This window comes from Diceros bicornis, chromosome 12, assembly GCF_020826845.1.
Source record: "Diceros bicornis minor isolate mBicDic1 chromosome 12, mDicBic1.mat.cur, whole genome shotgun sequence".
Lineage (NCBI taxonomy): Eukaryota > Metazoa > Chordata > Mammalia > Perissodactyla > Rhinocerotidae > Diceros > Diceros bicornis.
This window is the reverse complement of record NC_080751.1, coordinates 47,218,478-47,236,858: the sequence shown is the minus strand read 5'-3', so window position 1 is coordinate 47,236,858 and position 18,381 is coordinate 47,218,478. Positions and strand designations below refer to the sequence as shown.

At 34.2% G+C, this 18,381-nt stretch overlaps 1 protein-coding gene across 3 annotated transcripts in view; it reads right to left on the bottom strand.

Annotated features, from left to right (window-relative positions):
• The window catches only part of STRN (striatin), a 94,192-nt gene that overhangs the window by 18,367 nt on the left and 57,444 nt on the right, over positions 1-18,381 (bottom strand). For 2 of the 3 annotated variants that reach the window (XM_058551433.1, XM_058551435.1), the window contains exons 5-11: positions 17,535-17,702; positions 15,205-15,340; positions 9,681-9,816; positions 6,272-6,382; positions 3,900-3,986; positions 3,276-3,419; positions 1,940-2,076 (exon numbers count right to left, since the gene is read on the bottom strand). In XM_058551433.1, the coding sequence (XP_058407416.1) occupies positions 1,940-2,076; positions 3,276-3,419; positions 3,900-3,986; positions 6,272-6,382; positions 9,681-9,816; positions 15,205-15,340; positions 17,535-17,702 (919 nt within the window). The remainder of the gene's footprint in view (positions 1-1,939; positions 2,077-3,275; positions 3,420-3,899; positions 3,987-6,271; positions 6,383-9,680; positions 9,817-15,204; positions 15,341-17,534; positions 17,703-18,381) is intronic. The other variant, XM_058551434.1, reaches the window with a different exon arrangement.

Below are 18,381 nucleotides of genomic sequence, written 5' to 3'. Positions count from 1 at the left end.
AAAAACAAAAAAGAACCCTGGGGCTGGCCCGGTGGCGCAAGCGGTTAAGTGTGCATCTGGGGTTCGCTGGTTTGGATCCTGGGCGCGCACTGATGCAATGCTTGTCAAGCCATGCTATGGCGGCGTCCCATATAAAGTGGAGGAAGACGGGCATGGATGTTAGCCCAGGTCCAGTCTTCCTCAGCAAAAAGAAGAGGATTGGCAGATATTAGCTCAGGGCCGATCTTCCTCACAAAAAAAAAAAAAAGAAGAAGAAGAAGAACCCTGCCAACTAGACTTCAATATCAGAGACAATAGTTAACACACTCAGGTGAAATAAAGACAATTTAAGAAAACCAGAAACTAAGAGAAGTGGGCACCAGTAGATCTTCCCTTAAGAGAAATATTAAGTGTTCTTAGAGTAAAGGGAAGTGATCCCAGATGGACAGTCAGACATGCAGGGGAGAATGGAAAAAAGCAAAACGGATAATCCTAACGGAACATTGAGTGTACAAAACAGTATCTTATAGGAGATACATGTACAAAGAAATAAAATATATAACAAGAATGACATACATGTAGGGTGGGAGTTTTTTAAATACAGTGTTAAAAGTGTTCTTAAGGTCTTTGCATGTAAAATTTTGATAAAGATGTATGTAGTAATCTCTAGGGTAACAATTAAGAGAGTAACGAAAAAGTGTATACACTCCAAATAATGGAGTGGGGGGGAGGCGTGAATAAAAAAGTCAATCCTAACATAGGCAAAAATAGGAGAAAAAAGGAACACAGAACAGTAGGCATAAATAGATGGCAGATTTAAATCCAAATATATCAGTAACTACTTTAAAAAGAAATGGATTAAATACTCCAATTAAAAAGGTTGCCAAAGGTTAGATGAAAAAAACAAAAGTCAACTAAATGGTGTTTTAAAAAGACAGATGTAAAATATAAGGATACAAAACAATTAAAAATACAAATGATTTTTTAAAAAATCTGTATCACATATGTGAAAATGGAGTGCAAGGAGTTCATTTAGATTAGGTTATTCTACTAGTTGCCGGTGAAGAAAAAATGGACTAGGACGGGACGTAAAAAAGAAGTATAAGGATTTCGGCTGTTTTTGGAAGTAGAACCCAAAAGACTTACTAAGGGCCTTAGCACAGAGAGTGCGAGTTTTTGATTTGCAGGAAGAGGAGTGAGTGGTGAGGGTTCCTCTTTGGAGTACTTCCTTATCATATCCATGGTTTGCTTAGGCATTCATCCTACATCCCCCACGTGGCAGGAGCTACACTGTATTCTCCAACAAAGATAATGAAGTATCAAAGTCAGAGGATTTTAATGAAGAGATAAGACAGGTTGTAAATACTTCATGAAATAAGCAACTGTTCTTCTGACAATTTATGATGATGAACAATTATAAATGCATTTATAAAACAACTGTGTTTGGGATTAAGTAAATGTATTCATGCATAAAGGTATAAAGATTTCAATTTTGGTCCAAATTACTGATGGGTCAGCCTTAATATCTGGAAAGCACTCTGTACAAATCCCTGCCTAACAATAGCTAAAATCATTTCTCGCTAGGATATTGATAATGTACTAATGAAGCAAAACAAATGTTGCCCTTAGGCAGGCATGAATTTCAACTTATCACTGGCACCCCAAAACATAAAACAAAACTCAAACTTGGTAATGGAAAAGGGAATTTTTCCCTTATCTCAAACCAATGAACAAGCTATACTCACTTAAGGATTTAGGTGAAGCCCATAATTTTAATCTCTACGTGATGTGAAAAATATTGTTTATATGTTCATATGTAATATGTTCATATTTTCAAAGTTTGCAATTAAAATTAACCAAATTCTATACTTGTGAAGAAGTTTTACCGCTGCCATCTTTTTCTATAAAATTAACCTTTTATTTTCAAAAAACGAGTAAAAACAAAAATAAAACTACTCACATCATAAGTTAGTGAATCTGCTTCATTGGCCACTGTAAGGCCTGCCAATTCTCCAAGTCCCAGTTCACTTTCGAGGGCTTCATCTGCTCCCATGATGAATGACTTCCCAGAAGAAGGAGGAAATGTCAATGCTTCCACTGAAGGAGGAAGACAAAAGAAACATAAAATCCTCTAAAGAGTTAACAATTAGTCTCATAACGGCATGTCTACATTTAATTATTATTACTTTTTTTTGGTGAGGAAGATTAGCCCTGAGCTAACATCTGTTGCCAATCCTCCTCTTTTTGCTGAGGAAGATTGGCCCTGAGCTAACATCCTTGCCCATCTTCCCTTACTTTGTATATGGGATGCCTACCACAACATGACTTGACAAACGGCTCTAGGTCCACGACAGGGATCGGAATCTGCAAATCCCGGGCCGCTGAGGCAGAGTATGCGAACTTAACCACTATGACACCAGACTGGCCCCTACATTCGATTATTTTTAAATGCTTTAAACACAATAAAATTTAGTGAGCAGAAAATCCTAAAAAACTAGTTGCTTCTTCTGTATCTTAACCATAGCTAAAGGTATCATCTAATTAGAAAAGTAAAATGTGAAACAAATCCCATAGTCCACTGTGCTTTCTTTTTCACTATACAGAAAAATAATGTGACTAAAGGAAAGCAGGTTTTCCTCATTTGATATGTCATGCTAATTACCCAAATTATTTCTATCAATTATTAAACATAAGGGGGATGGTTAAGTATCCAGTCTAAAATACAACATGTAATTTTAAAATTATAATTATGATTTTATGTTAAGTAAATAAAACAAAATAGAATTATTCTACATGGTGACCATAACTGTAAAAAGCATAAGCATATAGACAAGGACTAAAAGGGAACAAGGAAAAACAGAAAGTAGAAAATGTGACTGGACTTTCAGGTTCTTTTTTCCCTTTTTCATTTATCAATGACAAATTGCTTAAATAAAATATTTGAAAATATTTATGTGAGTCTCAAAGTAAACATTTACTACCTATTTATAAACTTAATTTTCTCACTGTTGGAATGGTATATATAGGACCACCTATATACACCAAATACATGGCTTCTGCGGAACTAGGGGATGTTCTAAACTAGAATTTAGAGTTGGTTTTTAAGTTTATGCACTCTTTTTCAAGTCTTAAAGATTGAAGTTGGAATCAAACCCCCTGGAATGTAAGAAAGCCTACATTTGAGGAATACTATGTAGATCGAACTTTTGTAGAATAAAATTCTTCTCTTTCAAATAACTGAATTTAGATATGTATATCCAAGTGTTTTTGTGCTCCAAAGTGTCTTAAATACTTGCCTTCATCTGCCCTATTTATTTCGTGTTCAGGAAGCCTGGAGCTGCTGGGTCTGGAAGGTGAACCCACAGATGGCTGCAATGAGGGAAGTTCATCAACATCTCTCAAATTAGCAAGCATATCTTGTAGTTTTGACCTATTGGGCCCTAGTCAAAAAAGGGAGGGAGAGAACAAAAAAGAGGAAATAGAATTATCCAACTGCATCAAAATGGTGCCATTAACCTTATTCATATCTGCCAACATTCACCTTTAAAACTGCCCTACTATATTAAAAAGTTTTTAATTATATATAAAATTACGTTAATTATTTTCCAAGTTTTCTAATTATTTTAAAAGTTTATTATTTCTTGAAAAGAATTATGTTTTACACATATTTTCTAAATTAAGCTAATGGAATAACACCACTATTTGCATGAAAAAGAACACTCATGTGCAATTTGGACCATTAAAAATAATATTATTCTATAATCCTTGTATATTTCTCTAAATGCAGAGAGTGAAGCTATTGCGTACTGAATTAAACAATAACATTCCTTTTTGTTTGTTTAAATCAAGTTGCATTCATTGCCTTACATCATGAAGCTAGGGTACAGGAGGTGAAGTCTCATGCCGTGCTGATTACTTACCTGAACTTTGATTCTTCATTCTCTCACATCCCTGTTTTGACTGTTTTATATAGGATAGAGACTGAAACAGATCTTCAGTAGTTTTTCCTGTTATAAGTTTAATTAAGAATGGGAAAATCTTACCCATAGTCCGTTATGAGGTTTTTTCCTATACTAGCAAAGAAAACAACTATTTTTAAGCAATTTTAACTAATACCTAGAAATATATTTCAAGACAGTATGACTGGAGTACACAATTTGACTGGAAATATTTCCACTAGATCATATAAAAAGGACTCAAACTTTTCCAATGAGTAACATTTAAAAATTAATTTAAAATTAATTAAATTATTAAAAAATAACTTATGGTGGTTAAATTTTAAAAATATTTTAAAAATTTAAAAATTAAAATATTTAAATTAAATATTTAATTAAAAATTTAAAAATATAAAAAATATTCATGGTGGTTTATAAATTAATGCTTCATATATCAATTCAAAGCTTTACTTCAGTTTTGTTTTTATCATAAGTCTTTCAGTTCTGTTTTATCATGTCTTCCCTTCTTCCCAGACTACCATTTTATCAAGATAACATGAACTGATGATGATAAAGAAAATGTGCTGAACCTCAGTCTACAATCCCTCTGTCTTCAGTGAAAGACACTGAAACTTCTGCTGTCATTTTTCTTCACCATACTAAAAAACTATGTGCTATATGTCTGAATACTGATCATAAAATTCCTAGATTCAGGAAATCCAATAGCTTCTATTAGTAGGAATAATGTTCCAATCAAACGGTAGTTTTAGACCTTAAGTGCCCAATTCCAACTACAGTGATGCCTTGATATTTGACAAGAACCGAATAATCAATACAGTAAGTAGATGGCTTCTACATGAGTCCTGGATACCTTACCAATGGAAAGATCTTCCCTTATTATAGCATAATGAGTTAAAGTAATATATTGACTTTAATTCAATCTGAAAATTAAAATATTGTCCTTGTTTCTCATGTATTATATACAAATTTTCCTCAAAATTTCAGGTTAACTGGTTTTGTCATGGCTCTGAAAAGCTGTAACAAATCACATCTCATTATCGTTTATGATTAAATTTTTTTATCAGTATATTTGGATAAAAGGTACAAAATGTTCTTATTTTTTAATATTAATCTTTCTCAGTGTGATTTAATTTATATTGAGAAAGCACTAAATGACATCACCTCAGTTATGTAATGGGGGTACTGTGATAACAACAATGGCCACTGACTTTTTACCCATTCAAGTTAAATACTTGATAAGATAAATTCTAAGATATTTTAAATAAAGATTTAAGTGTTTATCAGTAACTACCAGGTGGTAAAAGAAATGTCCTAACAGGAATGACTGGTCTTTGATTCGCCTTAGCATCAATATAAAAAAAAAGAAAAAGCATAACCTTCCAGTCTTTTGCAACTTTTAAATACATGTTTCACTAAGTTGGATTTTAATCTCACTTCACACAACTTTAATATCCCAAAGGATGAAATTCCTATTGCCATAAAAGGGAGACCCATGTTCACACTGTCAATGAGAGGGGAAGCACAAGGAGACAGTTTAGCCTTGCTCTCCTAAAAAGGTGTTTAAGACAGTTTTCAGGGATGTTTAAAAGCTTTTGTATTTCCATTTTATATACTTAACTAGATTTATTGCTAAACTTTATTAATAATTTGCACAATAAGTCATATATATGATTCACAGGGCTAGAAATTTCATTTTAGCTTCCGTTTTTGATGTGGCACACATTTTACTGAAAAGACACAAGTTAATTGGCAATATTATTATAAATTAAATTGGCAAAAAATTTTAAAATAGAAAATAAATACTTTTAAAAGTTGTGTATTTGACTCTGTGCCCTGTACAGCATACAGTGGTGAGAGCAAATGAACTGTGTGTTGTGAACACATAGAATATTCAGGGGTAGAAATTAACTTTCTTTCTGTCTCCGAGAACTAAAATTACAAGCAATAATTTTGGTGGATTGCCAGAGGGTCACACTAGAGGAGATTTAAAACTGTCAGCAGTGAAAAATCATTGTTGTAATTAAGCACATATACTTTAAAAAATCAAATTATCACTATGCTCCAATACATAGTCCCACACTCTCATGAGGCTCTGGATTTATTACTGGGATATATTATGATTCCATAATCATATGTGCCGTTTTTAAATTTTTTTTAAGTTCATAATCAAATAGCTAACCATTTAATTTCAACCCCTGAGAGCAGGTGAAAAGGAAAGAGGTCAGGAGCAGAAAAGAAAAAGAGTAAGTAGTTTTAGGAAAACATTGAAAAAAAAAATTGGGTGGATATGAAAGAGGCAAGATTTATGATTTACAGATACAATGTTTTCCACTTACTCTTCACCCCCTTTTTCCCCTTTCTCTCCTTTTTGTATTGTTCCTTGAGTTTGGTAATTACTCCCTGGTCCACATTCCAAGCTTCAGGCATGAGACACTGGTCTTCCTTTTCTAAACAGAGTGAAACAAATGAAACATCCTTTTTCAATAAAATATTGAACACTCAAGTCAATTCACTGCTATGTCAACGAATGACATAACAACCATTTTCTTCATAGTATCACTAATTTAAAAAAGTTTTTGCTTATTCATTAGATATACATCACATAAAATATAATACCTAAGAAACACTGATCAATTCAATTTCCTAGGCAATAATATTAAATTTCTCTTGAAACAGACATAGGAAAAAGAAAAACCTGGAAGATTTGAGTGACTTTTAGCAAATGAAAGCCTCAAAACTCTATAATCAAGAACCCCTCATTTTCATCCTATTTTCTGAATTCGATTAGGATTCACTCACAAAAAGACATTTCTTATTAATCTACGTAATGAGAGAAGTTTTCTTTTTTGTGGTAACATTGGTTTATATCATTGTATAAATTTCAGGTATACATCATTATAGTTCTATTTCTGCATAGCTTACATCATGTTCACCACCCAAAGACTAATTACAATCCATCACCACACACACACATGCCTAATCATCCCTTTTGCCCTCCTCCCCACCGCCTTCCCCTCCGGTAACCACCAATCCAATCTCTGTGAGAGAAGATTATTATTAAGAAATAGTACAAAATAGTCTTCAATGACCTTTTCTTTCCAAAAATTGTATATTTTGACATGTGTTCATCAACAGATGACCATTTTTATTTTATAGGCCTTATAAATAGCACTTGTAAACTTATCAATCAACCTGCATTCAAAATTTAAAACAATTTAAGTGATGTTAGTTTATAAATTCTTAAAACAGGAAACTGTGCCTCTAGTAGAAAAGAAATTCAATCATTAATTTCCACTATTTCAGGAGAGGAAAATTTAAAACGCAAATATATTATATATTTTATACTCACTATAAAATAATTTATATACTATATAATGTTACATGTTAGCTCAGAACTCTTGCTTGAACTCAAGACTCATATATCCAACTGCTCACTCTACATTTCCATTAGGAAGTCTAATAGATATCTCAAACCAAACATACAAAACCAAACTCCCAATCTCCCCGAGCCAATCCCATCCACAGAGTTCCCCATCTTATTTGATGGCAATTCCATACTTCCATTTTCTCAGAACAAAAACCTCCCTTTCTTTCACACCCCACATCGAATATTTCAGGAAATACTGTTTTCTCCACCTTCAAAGCACATCCAGAATCTGACTACTTCTCAGCACATCCACTACTTCTCTAACCACTGTCTTTTAATAGAATTACTGCAATAGTTGTCCCTTCTCCCCTCCAAGTCAATTACCAATACTGGTTGCCCTGGGTAGTCTATTCTCAACATAGCAGCCAGAGTGATGCTTTAAAATAAAAGTTAGATCATGTCACCCTTCTGCTCAAATCCCTCCCATCATTCCCCATCTCCCCAGTGTCTAAATAGCCCTAAATGATTTGGTCATTTCTTAACTACATTCCTCTTACAATCACTCTGCTCCAGCCACTCTAGCTTCCCTGAACTCCTCAAGCATACCAGGGCTGCTGCTACCCGGCATTTGCTTTGGCGTTCTTCCTGAACGCTCCTTCCTCAGATACCATATGGCTAACTCCCTCATCGACTCCAAGTCTTTTGCTCAAATGTTACCCTCTCAATGGGGCTCACCATGACCAACCTATTTTAAATTGTAACCTGTCCCCTCCACCCCACTCCAACCTGAGCACTCTCTATTTGCCTTATTCTGTTCTACTTTTTCTATTTTCCATAGCATTTATCACCTTCTGACATATTATATCATTTATCATGTTTATTGCTTATTGCCTATATCCTCTTATAGGACGTAGGATATAGGGACCATAGAGGTAGGAATCTTCACTTAGAAGACTTGGCACATAAAAGTCACTTGATCAGTATTTGTTGAATGGAATAAACTGAGATGAACTAGAATAAACAAGAATCTACTTTTAACAAGTTTCAATCTACAATTAAAAAAAACTACTTACTGCGGCCTCTGAATATACTACAAATTTAAAAAAAAAAACCTCAACATTTTTATCGACCTAACTATAATCTATCAATAGTAGAAATAATCAAAAATGTTAATTTTCACCAATCAGGTCTTCATAATAAATTAAAGTGAGTGGCTTTTGGATCCTTGAATGTCTTCAGTCTTTGTAAAGTAAAAATTTAGCCTTATCATAATCTTAACTAGACTCGTAATAACAATAGTAATGAAGATTATGGAAGATGTGTAGCAAAATCTATTTACTTGCCAGAAACTAATGAGATTCCTTTTTTTTTTTTTAAGGAAGATTGGCCCTGCACTAACATCTGTTGCCAATCTTCTTCTTTTTAATCTTCTTCTTTTTCTTTTTTCCTCCCCAAAGCCCCAGTACATAGTTGTAGAGTTGTAGCTCTTCTATATGGGACACCGCCTCAGCATGGCTTGATGAGCAGTGTGTAGGTCTCTGCCCGGGATCCAAACTCGCGAACCCTGGGCCACCAAAGCAGAGTGCGGAAACTTAACTGCTACACCACCAGGCTGGCCCCCTTATCTGTCTTTAAAGTACACAGACTGTAAGCTAAGGGGGTCCTAGAACTCTTCAACCTCAAGAGAAAATATTCTCTCATTCTCAGTACCTGTCCCTCTTTCTCTCTTACTCACAAACATATACACACACCTAACAGAACTGATCACTTTTGAAGAATTTATCACAATCCTACCTTACTGACAGTGACAATTCATTTCCAAACTCCTAGAATGATCTATGCTGTAGAAGTTTTCCCCAAAATACTTGTTTTAACTCCTGTTAGATGCTTAAAGAATTAAATTCGTTTAGAACAATTTGTGCCAAAAAATTCTATGCTTTTGTACAAACTGATGAAACATGACTAGAATGAATAAATACAATTTTTTAACTTATACTTCTTTTTGCACAGAAGATGCCAGAGATGAGATCTCTAAAATCCTCTATTACATTCTCATACTCAATTTCCACAAAATCTAGATTCACAAGTTTCACTGTCTAGGCAGAAAACAGAGAAAATTCTGTATATGAACTCAAAATTTTTTCATACTGAATTGCTTATATTAAAAAAAAGATGAGGAACTAGTTGTACAACTTTCTTTAAACACACACATACACACCGTGGATAGAAGGTGACAGTAGTAAAAAGTTCATCATAAGATGTTCAATATTTCAACATTATAAGAGATTTAAAGTGTTTTTCAAGATGTTGCGCCTGGTAAAATACTAGTTTCTTTCATTAACATAACATCTTTGGTTGGATCCAACATGCTTTCTTACCCCAGTCTGTTCCATCGCCTGCACTTCTAGATTCATTTTCTCCTTCTTCTGATGTAACCAAGAAGTCAAACTCCTTTAGAGCTTCTTTTGTATCTCGATCTTCACTGCTATCAGGCAATGCTTTTTTCCTAACAATCTAATGAAAAAACATGCTAAGTTAAAATATTAGGATATATTATGAAATTAATTTAAATAAAGGAGATGGTATCCCTTTACCATTGAATGAGAAAACCCAATTATTGTTTTCTTTAGAAAGTGTATCTTTGTTGTTTTAAATAACTGTAATACCCAACCAATTCACTGGAAAATAACAGACATCATTTTTAAAAGATACACATTACACATTTTAAAGTAGTAATTTAGGGGCCGGCCCAGTGGCGTACTGGTTAATTTTGCACACTCTGCTTCGGTGGCCCAGGGTTCACCGGTTCGGATCCCGGGCATGGACCTACGCATTGCTTATCAAGCTATGCTGTGGCAGGCATCCCACACATAAAGTAGAGGAAGATGGGCACAGATGTTAGCTCAGGGCCAATCTTTCTCAGCAAAAAAGGGAGGATTGGCTCAGGGCTAATCTTCCTCACCAAATAAATAAAGTAGTAATTTAATTTTTGTTCAATGATGGCTTATTTGTTTTAAATACACTAATAGAATCATATATTGAAAACACTGATACATAAGACATGTATTTAAATTACAGATAGATGAAAGAAGTCCCTGATATACTATATTATGAGAACCACAACCAACCAAATCATACGTTTCTTGGATGCAGTCTATGCAGTGTGCAGACATTCTAATCTAACCAAAGAAAGAAACACTTCATAAAACATTGCAAGAGTTTTTCAAAATATAACGATAATAAATTTTAACTCTATTACATCACTCCCTTACAAAACCTAAAATCACAAAACTACAAACTCAGAAATGCATGCCTCAAGACTTAGAAGGTATTCTGTTAGGGGAAGAAAAAAAGGTTCCCAATATTATTTCTACTGTCCCAACCTTGCATCAATTTTCTCTAATAACTATATATCCAAATTTTTCCTAAAACATTGATTTTTTTCAATTTTTTATTCAATATTCACTTTCAGAGTGAGACAGATTTAATAGCAAATTTGATGAGGGCTATTATGTCTCATTTTTATATTCTTAGAATATCTCTGGAATCACAAATCCAGTGGAGGATTAAAACTTAGGCTTAATGCATGCAGAGATGATTTTTGAGGTCTATATGCCAATACTCTTTATGAATTATCTCCTTTTTGGTCACTTCCACTACCAGGAGCCCAAAGAAATTAGGATGATTGGTTTGCAGCTTCTTTTGATAAAATGGACTCAATCTCTCAACTTCTTGAGACCTTAGCTTCTTCACTTCATGCAAAATGGAAAAAGCATGATCTGATAAAACTATAAAACTATTGGACTATTGTGAGTGGTTTAAAATTATAAAAGTTCAACAGACAGATCAATGGGACAGACTAGAGTCTAGAAATAGACTCTAAGAGATAACAAATACCTGACTTGTGTAAGCTTGTTCTCATGGTCATGACTGATATCACTTATCAATCACAGCACATTTCATCTATGGCCAGATACAGGCTCAGAAATCCTTCTTAATGCAGCACTCCAGGAAGCCACTATCAACAGAAGAAAGCTAGCACAGTAGATGAAACCTAATCTGCCTTAACTGTTCTGGTATATATAAAAACTGAATAGGAGAAATCAAGAATTCTTTAATGATGCTGGAATAATTGGTTTAACTACTTAGAATATTTCCCTAAAGTCAAGGAACACTTTTATGTTTACAGCATTTCCCAATCTATCATCTAGCAAATCTATTAAACAAACAAAAGCAGCAAGGTCGGTTTGACAGACTGCAAACAGAAAATCCATGCCAATGGTATATTCTTTTGTAAGTACTCACAAACCATATACTAATAACCTATTCTAATTTTCCGTGGGCAGCCAGACTAAGGTAGGAAAGTGTCTCTGAGGAGTTGTACCAACAGAAGACGCTGATCTTCATAGTTTCACATACAAATGCATTGCCTAATCCACCTTCTTTTACCCTAGAGGCTTAATCCCTCCCTGGCCCTCATGGGACAACCAGATCTAATTCAAATGGGCCATCACCAACATCTTGTAGACAGAGAATCCTTGTTACCAATGCCTGACAAAAAGGGCAGGGAAAATACCAAAGAAGTATCTGGAATCTTAAATTGAAGGCCTGAATGTATTTTTAACATTAGTTATTACTGAATATGATATTAAGTTACATAACTAACTCCATGGGAAAAAATCTGTTTCTAGGTCCCATCTCCTCTGTATAACCTTACAAAGAATGAAGACAAATGGCAAGTTGCAGATCACTGTCTATCAAATATCCCATATAAGTAAATAAACAAAAACTCCTGTATTTTTAATGGTTAGGCATAGAAGAAAAGTAAACTGTGGTTACCAACTGACAGCAGGATTAGTAAATGGGAAGAGGTGGAGTTTGTTGTAATAATCACATGTTACTTTTCTTCCTCACAACTAAGGTTCCACTCCACTCCTACCTTCAATGAGCTTATGAATCAACTTAAGAAATTAAGGTTGATTCAAACACAAAAGAGTTATGGCTTGCATAGGGTGACAAGAGGATTAGAAAAAATGATAAAATGTCACTTGAAAAACCATTAGAAGAAGCAAAACAAACAGGGATGGGATTCTCCATACTGTGACTAAAACAATAGTTAATGATTCTTAATCCCATTACTTTTTCCTCCTTAAGTGTCTGAATGTGGAGAGTAAATTTTGCTGCTGAAGTTATTCTTTATACAGTTTGAAAATGATCACTTTTTATATGCATTATAATTTCAAGATCATTATCACACTTTAATGATACAATGATGATAATACTGATAATGATGGTAAATAAAAATAAGGTGAATAGGTTGATCATGAGGAAAGAGAAGGAGATGGAAAGGAGGAAAATGACCCAGAATGTAATCCAAAGAACAATCACACTCCAACAAAAGGCAAAGAGCAAGAAAGGAGAAGGAACATATGTGGCTTTTTGAAGACACTGCACTATATAATAGCGTAAACACAACCAATAGCTACTAAGAGCCTTATGTTTCTGTATTTTCTTAGTTGAATCTATTAAACTGTTTTGATTAAACAAATAAAATAACATTTAAAAAAACCTGTTTGTTCAACTAAACATTGTAATAGGATAATTTTTGGCCATTCTCTTTCTATACGTAGCATTGCAATAAATCTCTTAAGTCATGATTATTCATTGCTACATAGAGTTAGATTTTTAAAGTCATTTCGGCATGTAGCTATTAGACTGCAGCTGTGAAAATTAATGTAATATATCATACAAATTAGCAAAACTGTTACAAAGAAACCAACTATTTGTTTAGAAATCTTTTCTCCTCATAAACTAAAAATTTTTGAGTCCAATGTTTGAGTAGGGTTAAGTATGTTTACATCAGCTGTGCCTTCATTGCTTGCTCACAGAATTGCTATGATCTACACTAATCGGAAGACAAAATATTTCTGAATTTGATTACCTAAAAAGAAATTCATTTATGGTTAGGAATTTCTAGTAAAACCATACTTAATAGTTATAATAATCAGCTTACAGATTTTTTAATATTTAAATTGATATAATGACTAACAAAGAAACTTAAAGCATCATAATTATTATTCACCACTGAGCTATGAATAAAGTATTTTGATGGGAAAATAGTATTTCAATGCAATGATTCCATAGAAATCACAGGGCAGCACAAAATTCCCAAATGACTAGGACAGAGAAAAGGTATCATATAAGTTTAGGCATTTTCTTTTACTACAATAAATCAAAACACATGCTATTACTATTTGTTTGGATAATAAAAAGTGGGGGTAACTACTTGAAGTTCAAATAATATCCATAGCAGGGTTGTATCAGCAGAATACTACTGAATAGAGGCCCAGAGAAAAAATAATTTGAAATAATAATTTGAGTCTCTGACGGAAGCAGAAGTCATAAAGAACAGAGAAGTTACACTTAGAAAGCACTTTACAGTTAAACATCATTTTCATATATAATGTCTCATTTATTGCTCACAAAATCCTCTGGGGATAAGATGGGTATTTATTTTAATCCCTAGAGTACAAACTAAAAAACTAAGCCTGAAGGATTAAAAAGCACAGATAATTAGTGACAGAATTGGGACTGAAACCCAAGGCTCTTGACTGTAGCTCCAATCTGCTTTATATTACCTACTTCCCTCTTTCCTCTTCTTAAATAAACGTGAAAGAAGAAATGTGAACATTTTCCTAGACAAAGCAAAGTATGCCCTCACCTCTTAATTAAAAAAAGGAGAAGGGGGGCCGGCCCAGTGGTGTACTGGTTAAGGTCGCAAGCTCTGCTTCAGCAGCCGGGGTTCACGGGTTCGGATCCCGGGCGTGGACCTACGCTCCACTTATCAAGCCATGCTGTGGCAGGCATCTCACATATAAAGTAGAGGAAGATGGGCAGATGTGTTAGCCCAGGGCCAATCTTCCTCAGCAATAAGAGGAGGATTGGCAACAGATGTTAGCTCAGGGCTAATCTTACACACACACACACACACACAGGAGACACACACACACACACAGGACACACACACACACACACACACACACGAGAAGGGAGCCAGCCCTGATGGTGTAGTGGTAAAAGTTCAGCACTCACCACTTAAGTGGCGCGGGTTCACTTCCCGGTCGTGGAACTACACCACCTGTCTGTCAGTTGCCATGCTGCGGCGGTGGCATACAGAACTAGAACTTACAACTAGCATATACAACCACATACTGGGGGGCTTTGGGGAAGGAAAAAAGAGGAAATAGAGGAGGAAGAAGGAAAAAGAGAGAGAGAAGGAGGAGAAGAGGGAAAAAGTAGGAAAAAGAAAAGAGAAGAGAAGGAAAAGAGAGAGAGGGTATAAGCAAAAAGAAGGGAGAAGAAGTGATTTAGAGACATCTCTTATTCCAGGAAACTACCATGGGAAAGTCAATAAACTTATAAAGATCCACACAAAACTACAGAAGAACCCTCAACAAGTTTGAAGAAATCTAATGGAAGAGTTCTGAAAGGTTGTAGAACTTGTCTACCAAAGCAATCTGACAAAAGAAACAAAAACTACATCGAGAAGAGTTGATGCCAGTGGCCATCAGGCACCATAATGGGTCTGTCAGTTCTACTGTCTTATAAGCAACCAATTACACCACATTGTTATAACCCACAACATTTACCACATTCACCAACCCTATAGAAACGCTGAAATGTTTAATGAATTAACAAAAAGTCAAGAGTGAGGACCTTGACTTGAAAGCTGCTATACTAAAAATATTCTTGAATTTGAAATCAATACTAAAAACTCTTTTAGATTAAATTTCTCAAAATTAATGAAAAAAAAGTTAAAGGTTTAGGTTGAAGGACATGGATTATTTTTAAAGTATGAATAATGGTCCCTAAAAATATTTATATCTGAGTTATCCAACTCACCGTTGAAGTATCAATGACGCTTTTCTCTCTTCCATCAATGTCATCGTCTTCATCTTCATCACTGAAATCCGCAGCTGCACTTTCAAGAAATTTGAAATTATCCAGCACGGAGGCAGAATCTGTTAACTCTGATTTTCTGGTTAAAAACATATATATCTTTCTCAGTTAATTTTTTAAACTCAACATAAGAATTAAACCATGACATATTGCACTAAACTTCTGTTTATATTGTAACTATGATCTCCCAAATCATATTATGATCTACATTGGTTCTTATTCATTACATGTCCATGGATTTTAGATGGAAAAGCAATACAGGAAGTGGTTACTCTTTGAAAAGTACTCTGCAATCATATCTATTTAGACTAATGAAAATCTAATGTAAATAACTGCTCCTCCTGATTCAGTATTATCTTGATCCTTAAGACAACTTTAATGCATTTCTTTTTTAAAATATTTTTCTTATTATCTGTGCCTCTATTTTTCTCTATTCTTTTCCTCTCTGCCACTCTTCCTCTGACATATAAGTTTCCATAACTAAGAAAATAACTAGCAAATCTTCATTTTTCTCAGATGCAATCTTGTATTTCTGAACAGCTAAAGAGTTGAAAAAGCAAATGAAGTTACTAAAAACAATATATTAGTCAAATTAATATTACCACAAAACTTGATCCTGTTGGTGTGTAAACCATTAACCTTTTTTTTTAAAAAAATAGCTTTTATTTATTTTTTATTTTAGTTTTTAATTTTTAATTTTTCTTTTTTGTGAGCAAGATCAGCCCTGAGCTAACATCCATGCTAATCCTCCTCTTTTTTCTGAGGAAGATCAGCTCTGAGCTAACATCTATTGCCAATCCTACTCCTTTTTTTCCCCAAAGCCCCAGTAGACAGTTGTACGTGATAGTTGCACATCCTTCTAGTTGCTGTATGTGGGACGCGGCCTCAGCAAGGCCGGAGAAGCGGTGCGTCGGTGCGCGCCCGGGGTTCCGAACCCAGGCCGCCAGCAGCAGAGCGCGCGCACTCCACCGCTAAGCCACGGGGCCGGCCCACCATTAACCTTTTGGAAATGACTGACTTTGCAAATATATAAGATTTGAATTTAGTTCCCTCAAAATAAATTTAGTAAACAATTTCCTAATGGCCACAATAGGATGATTTCTCTCCAGTTCATCAGAAAATGTTTTAGATAAGAAAGAATTTTCCTGAAAAAATTTCGCCACAACTATGGACAAAATTTCCAAAACAGATAAATCTTAAATTTCAAATCTGCCATGAGCTATGTTTTTGGTTTTTTCCACCCTATTCTCCATCTCTACATAGATCAGACAGATTCACAATAATACCCTTGTCAGTTTCAAAAGACAGGTCAAGGTCAAAACACATGACAACTAGAGTGGTCTTTTCTGAAGGTCTTTATAATGACTTGAGTTAACTCTTTAGGTGAAAATATAACCACGACTAATGCCTATATTATCTATGTCTACACACAGAAACAATCTACATCTTACATTTATAAAAACAAGTTAATGTAGTCTTAATTATTAATGAATACAATTAAGAAGGCTCCAATGATATTTGTTTATAAAGTCGTATTTTTGAACCTTTACCTAAATCCCATAATTTGAGTTGATGTTCCAAATAAGAGAAACTATGTTCTCACTAGCAAACATGGAGAGTTCAATTAAAACCATTCTTCCAGCCTGAATATGCATTAAAATAAAGTACCATCATATTTAATATTTAGACTTTCACAGAATCTTTGGCTTTTTATTAAGAATCATGCCAAGTTTTTTTCAATAAAGAATCTCCTTATTAAACTGTTCATGTTCATTTTAAGTAGAATTACATATAATTGTATGATACATCACCCAAAAGCAAAACAAAATATTTCAGCTATTGAATTTTCAAACTTATTCTATCAATTAAAAATATATGCTTAAAATAGATATTTTTCAAAGGAAAGACGGTATTTATACGATTTCTGGGTCACCAGGAATGAAATTTCATTCTTATAGATTTGAGCTGGATTTCCAAATACGATCTTTTGTGAAGTTCTAATGGTGACTGAGCTTCAACATATTAAAATCTATATTAAATCCATAAATTCCAAGCAAATAAAAATATCTTAAATAAAAATATTCTTAAAATAATCATAAATGATAATTCTAATTTCTGTGTTATTGTCTACCAAATGAAATTTTAAATTTTATTAAACTTTATTATCATTAAATTATTTCTGTAGCAGTATCTAAAAGTGCAAGTATCACCTACAAACCAAAAATATTTAATAAGAACTAAATTTATAGCTAAAGCACCTTCCAAATACTTACCCAATCATCGCTGTCTCTTTAACTTCAGCCTCTGTGCCATTTATAACTGAGTCCTGATTTTTGTCATCTTCCCTGTCAGTGACATCACTTGAAAAGCCCAACAAAGCTCGCACTCGTTTAGATTTCACATCTAGAATAGTATCTGTGTAACCCACCTCCTGTAGATACCTGTGTGTGAAGAGGATCTTTACAATTTAGTCATATTAAAATCAGTATTTTATAACTTAATATGTAAATAAAAGTATTTCTTTAAATTCATTGCCTGCATAAGACTTAACAGTACAGCACTATGCTAATAAGGCTTGCTAATAAATACTCTTCCAGCTGCAGATGGAGCTGTCGCTTGCAGTACCAGCCTCTATGGTCACTGAGAAAAATCAAAGAACCATACAATACACCATTCATTACATTTATCATAAGACGAAGTTGTTCCGTAATATACCTAATATCACATTCTTTCTCCTAGGCAGGGTTGGAGTAAACTCATTCTTCGATTCTACTGAACTACTATTTTACAATAGTAATTATTATAACCAGTCGTCTTCTACATTTCTGATGTAAAGTGTCACTGGATCAACTGTTTGAGACCCAGAATGGTTCCAGCACTTATATAGTTTCCTCCATCACATACAAGAACATAGTGTATTCCAAAGAGTCACTTCTACAGAAGAAAAGCTTCTATATTGAGACAACTCCAGAAATAGGCCACAATTCAATTGTGGGATGTGGGGTACGTGGGTGCACAGGAGGGTGTGTGTTGCAGAGAGGCAGCAGCACAGAAAACAGGATGGGCTTTGTATTGCAAGTTAGACCTGGTTCTAAAGCCCATTTCTGCCATTCTCTTCCT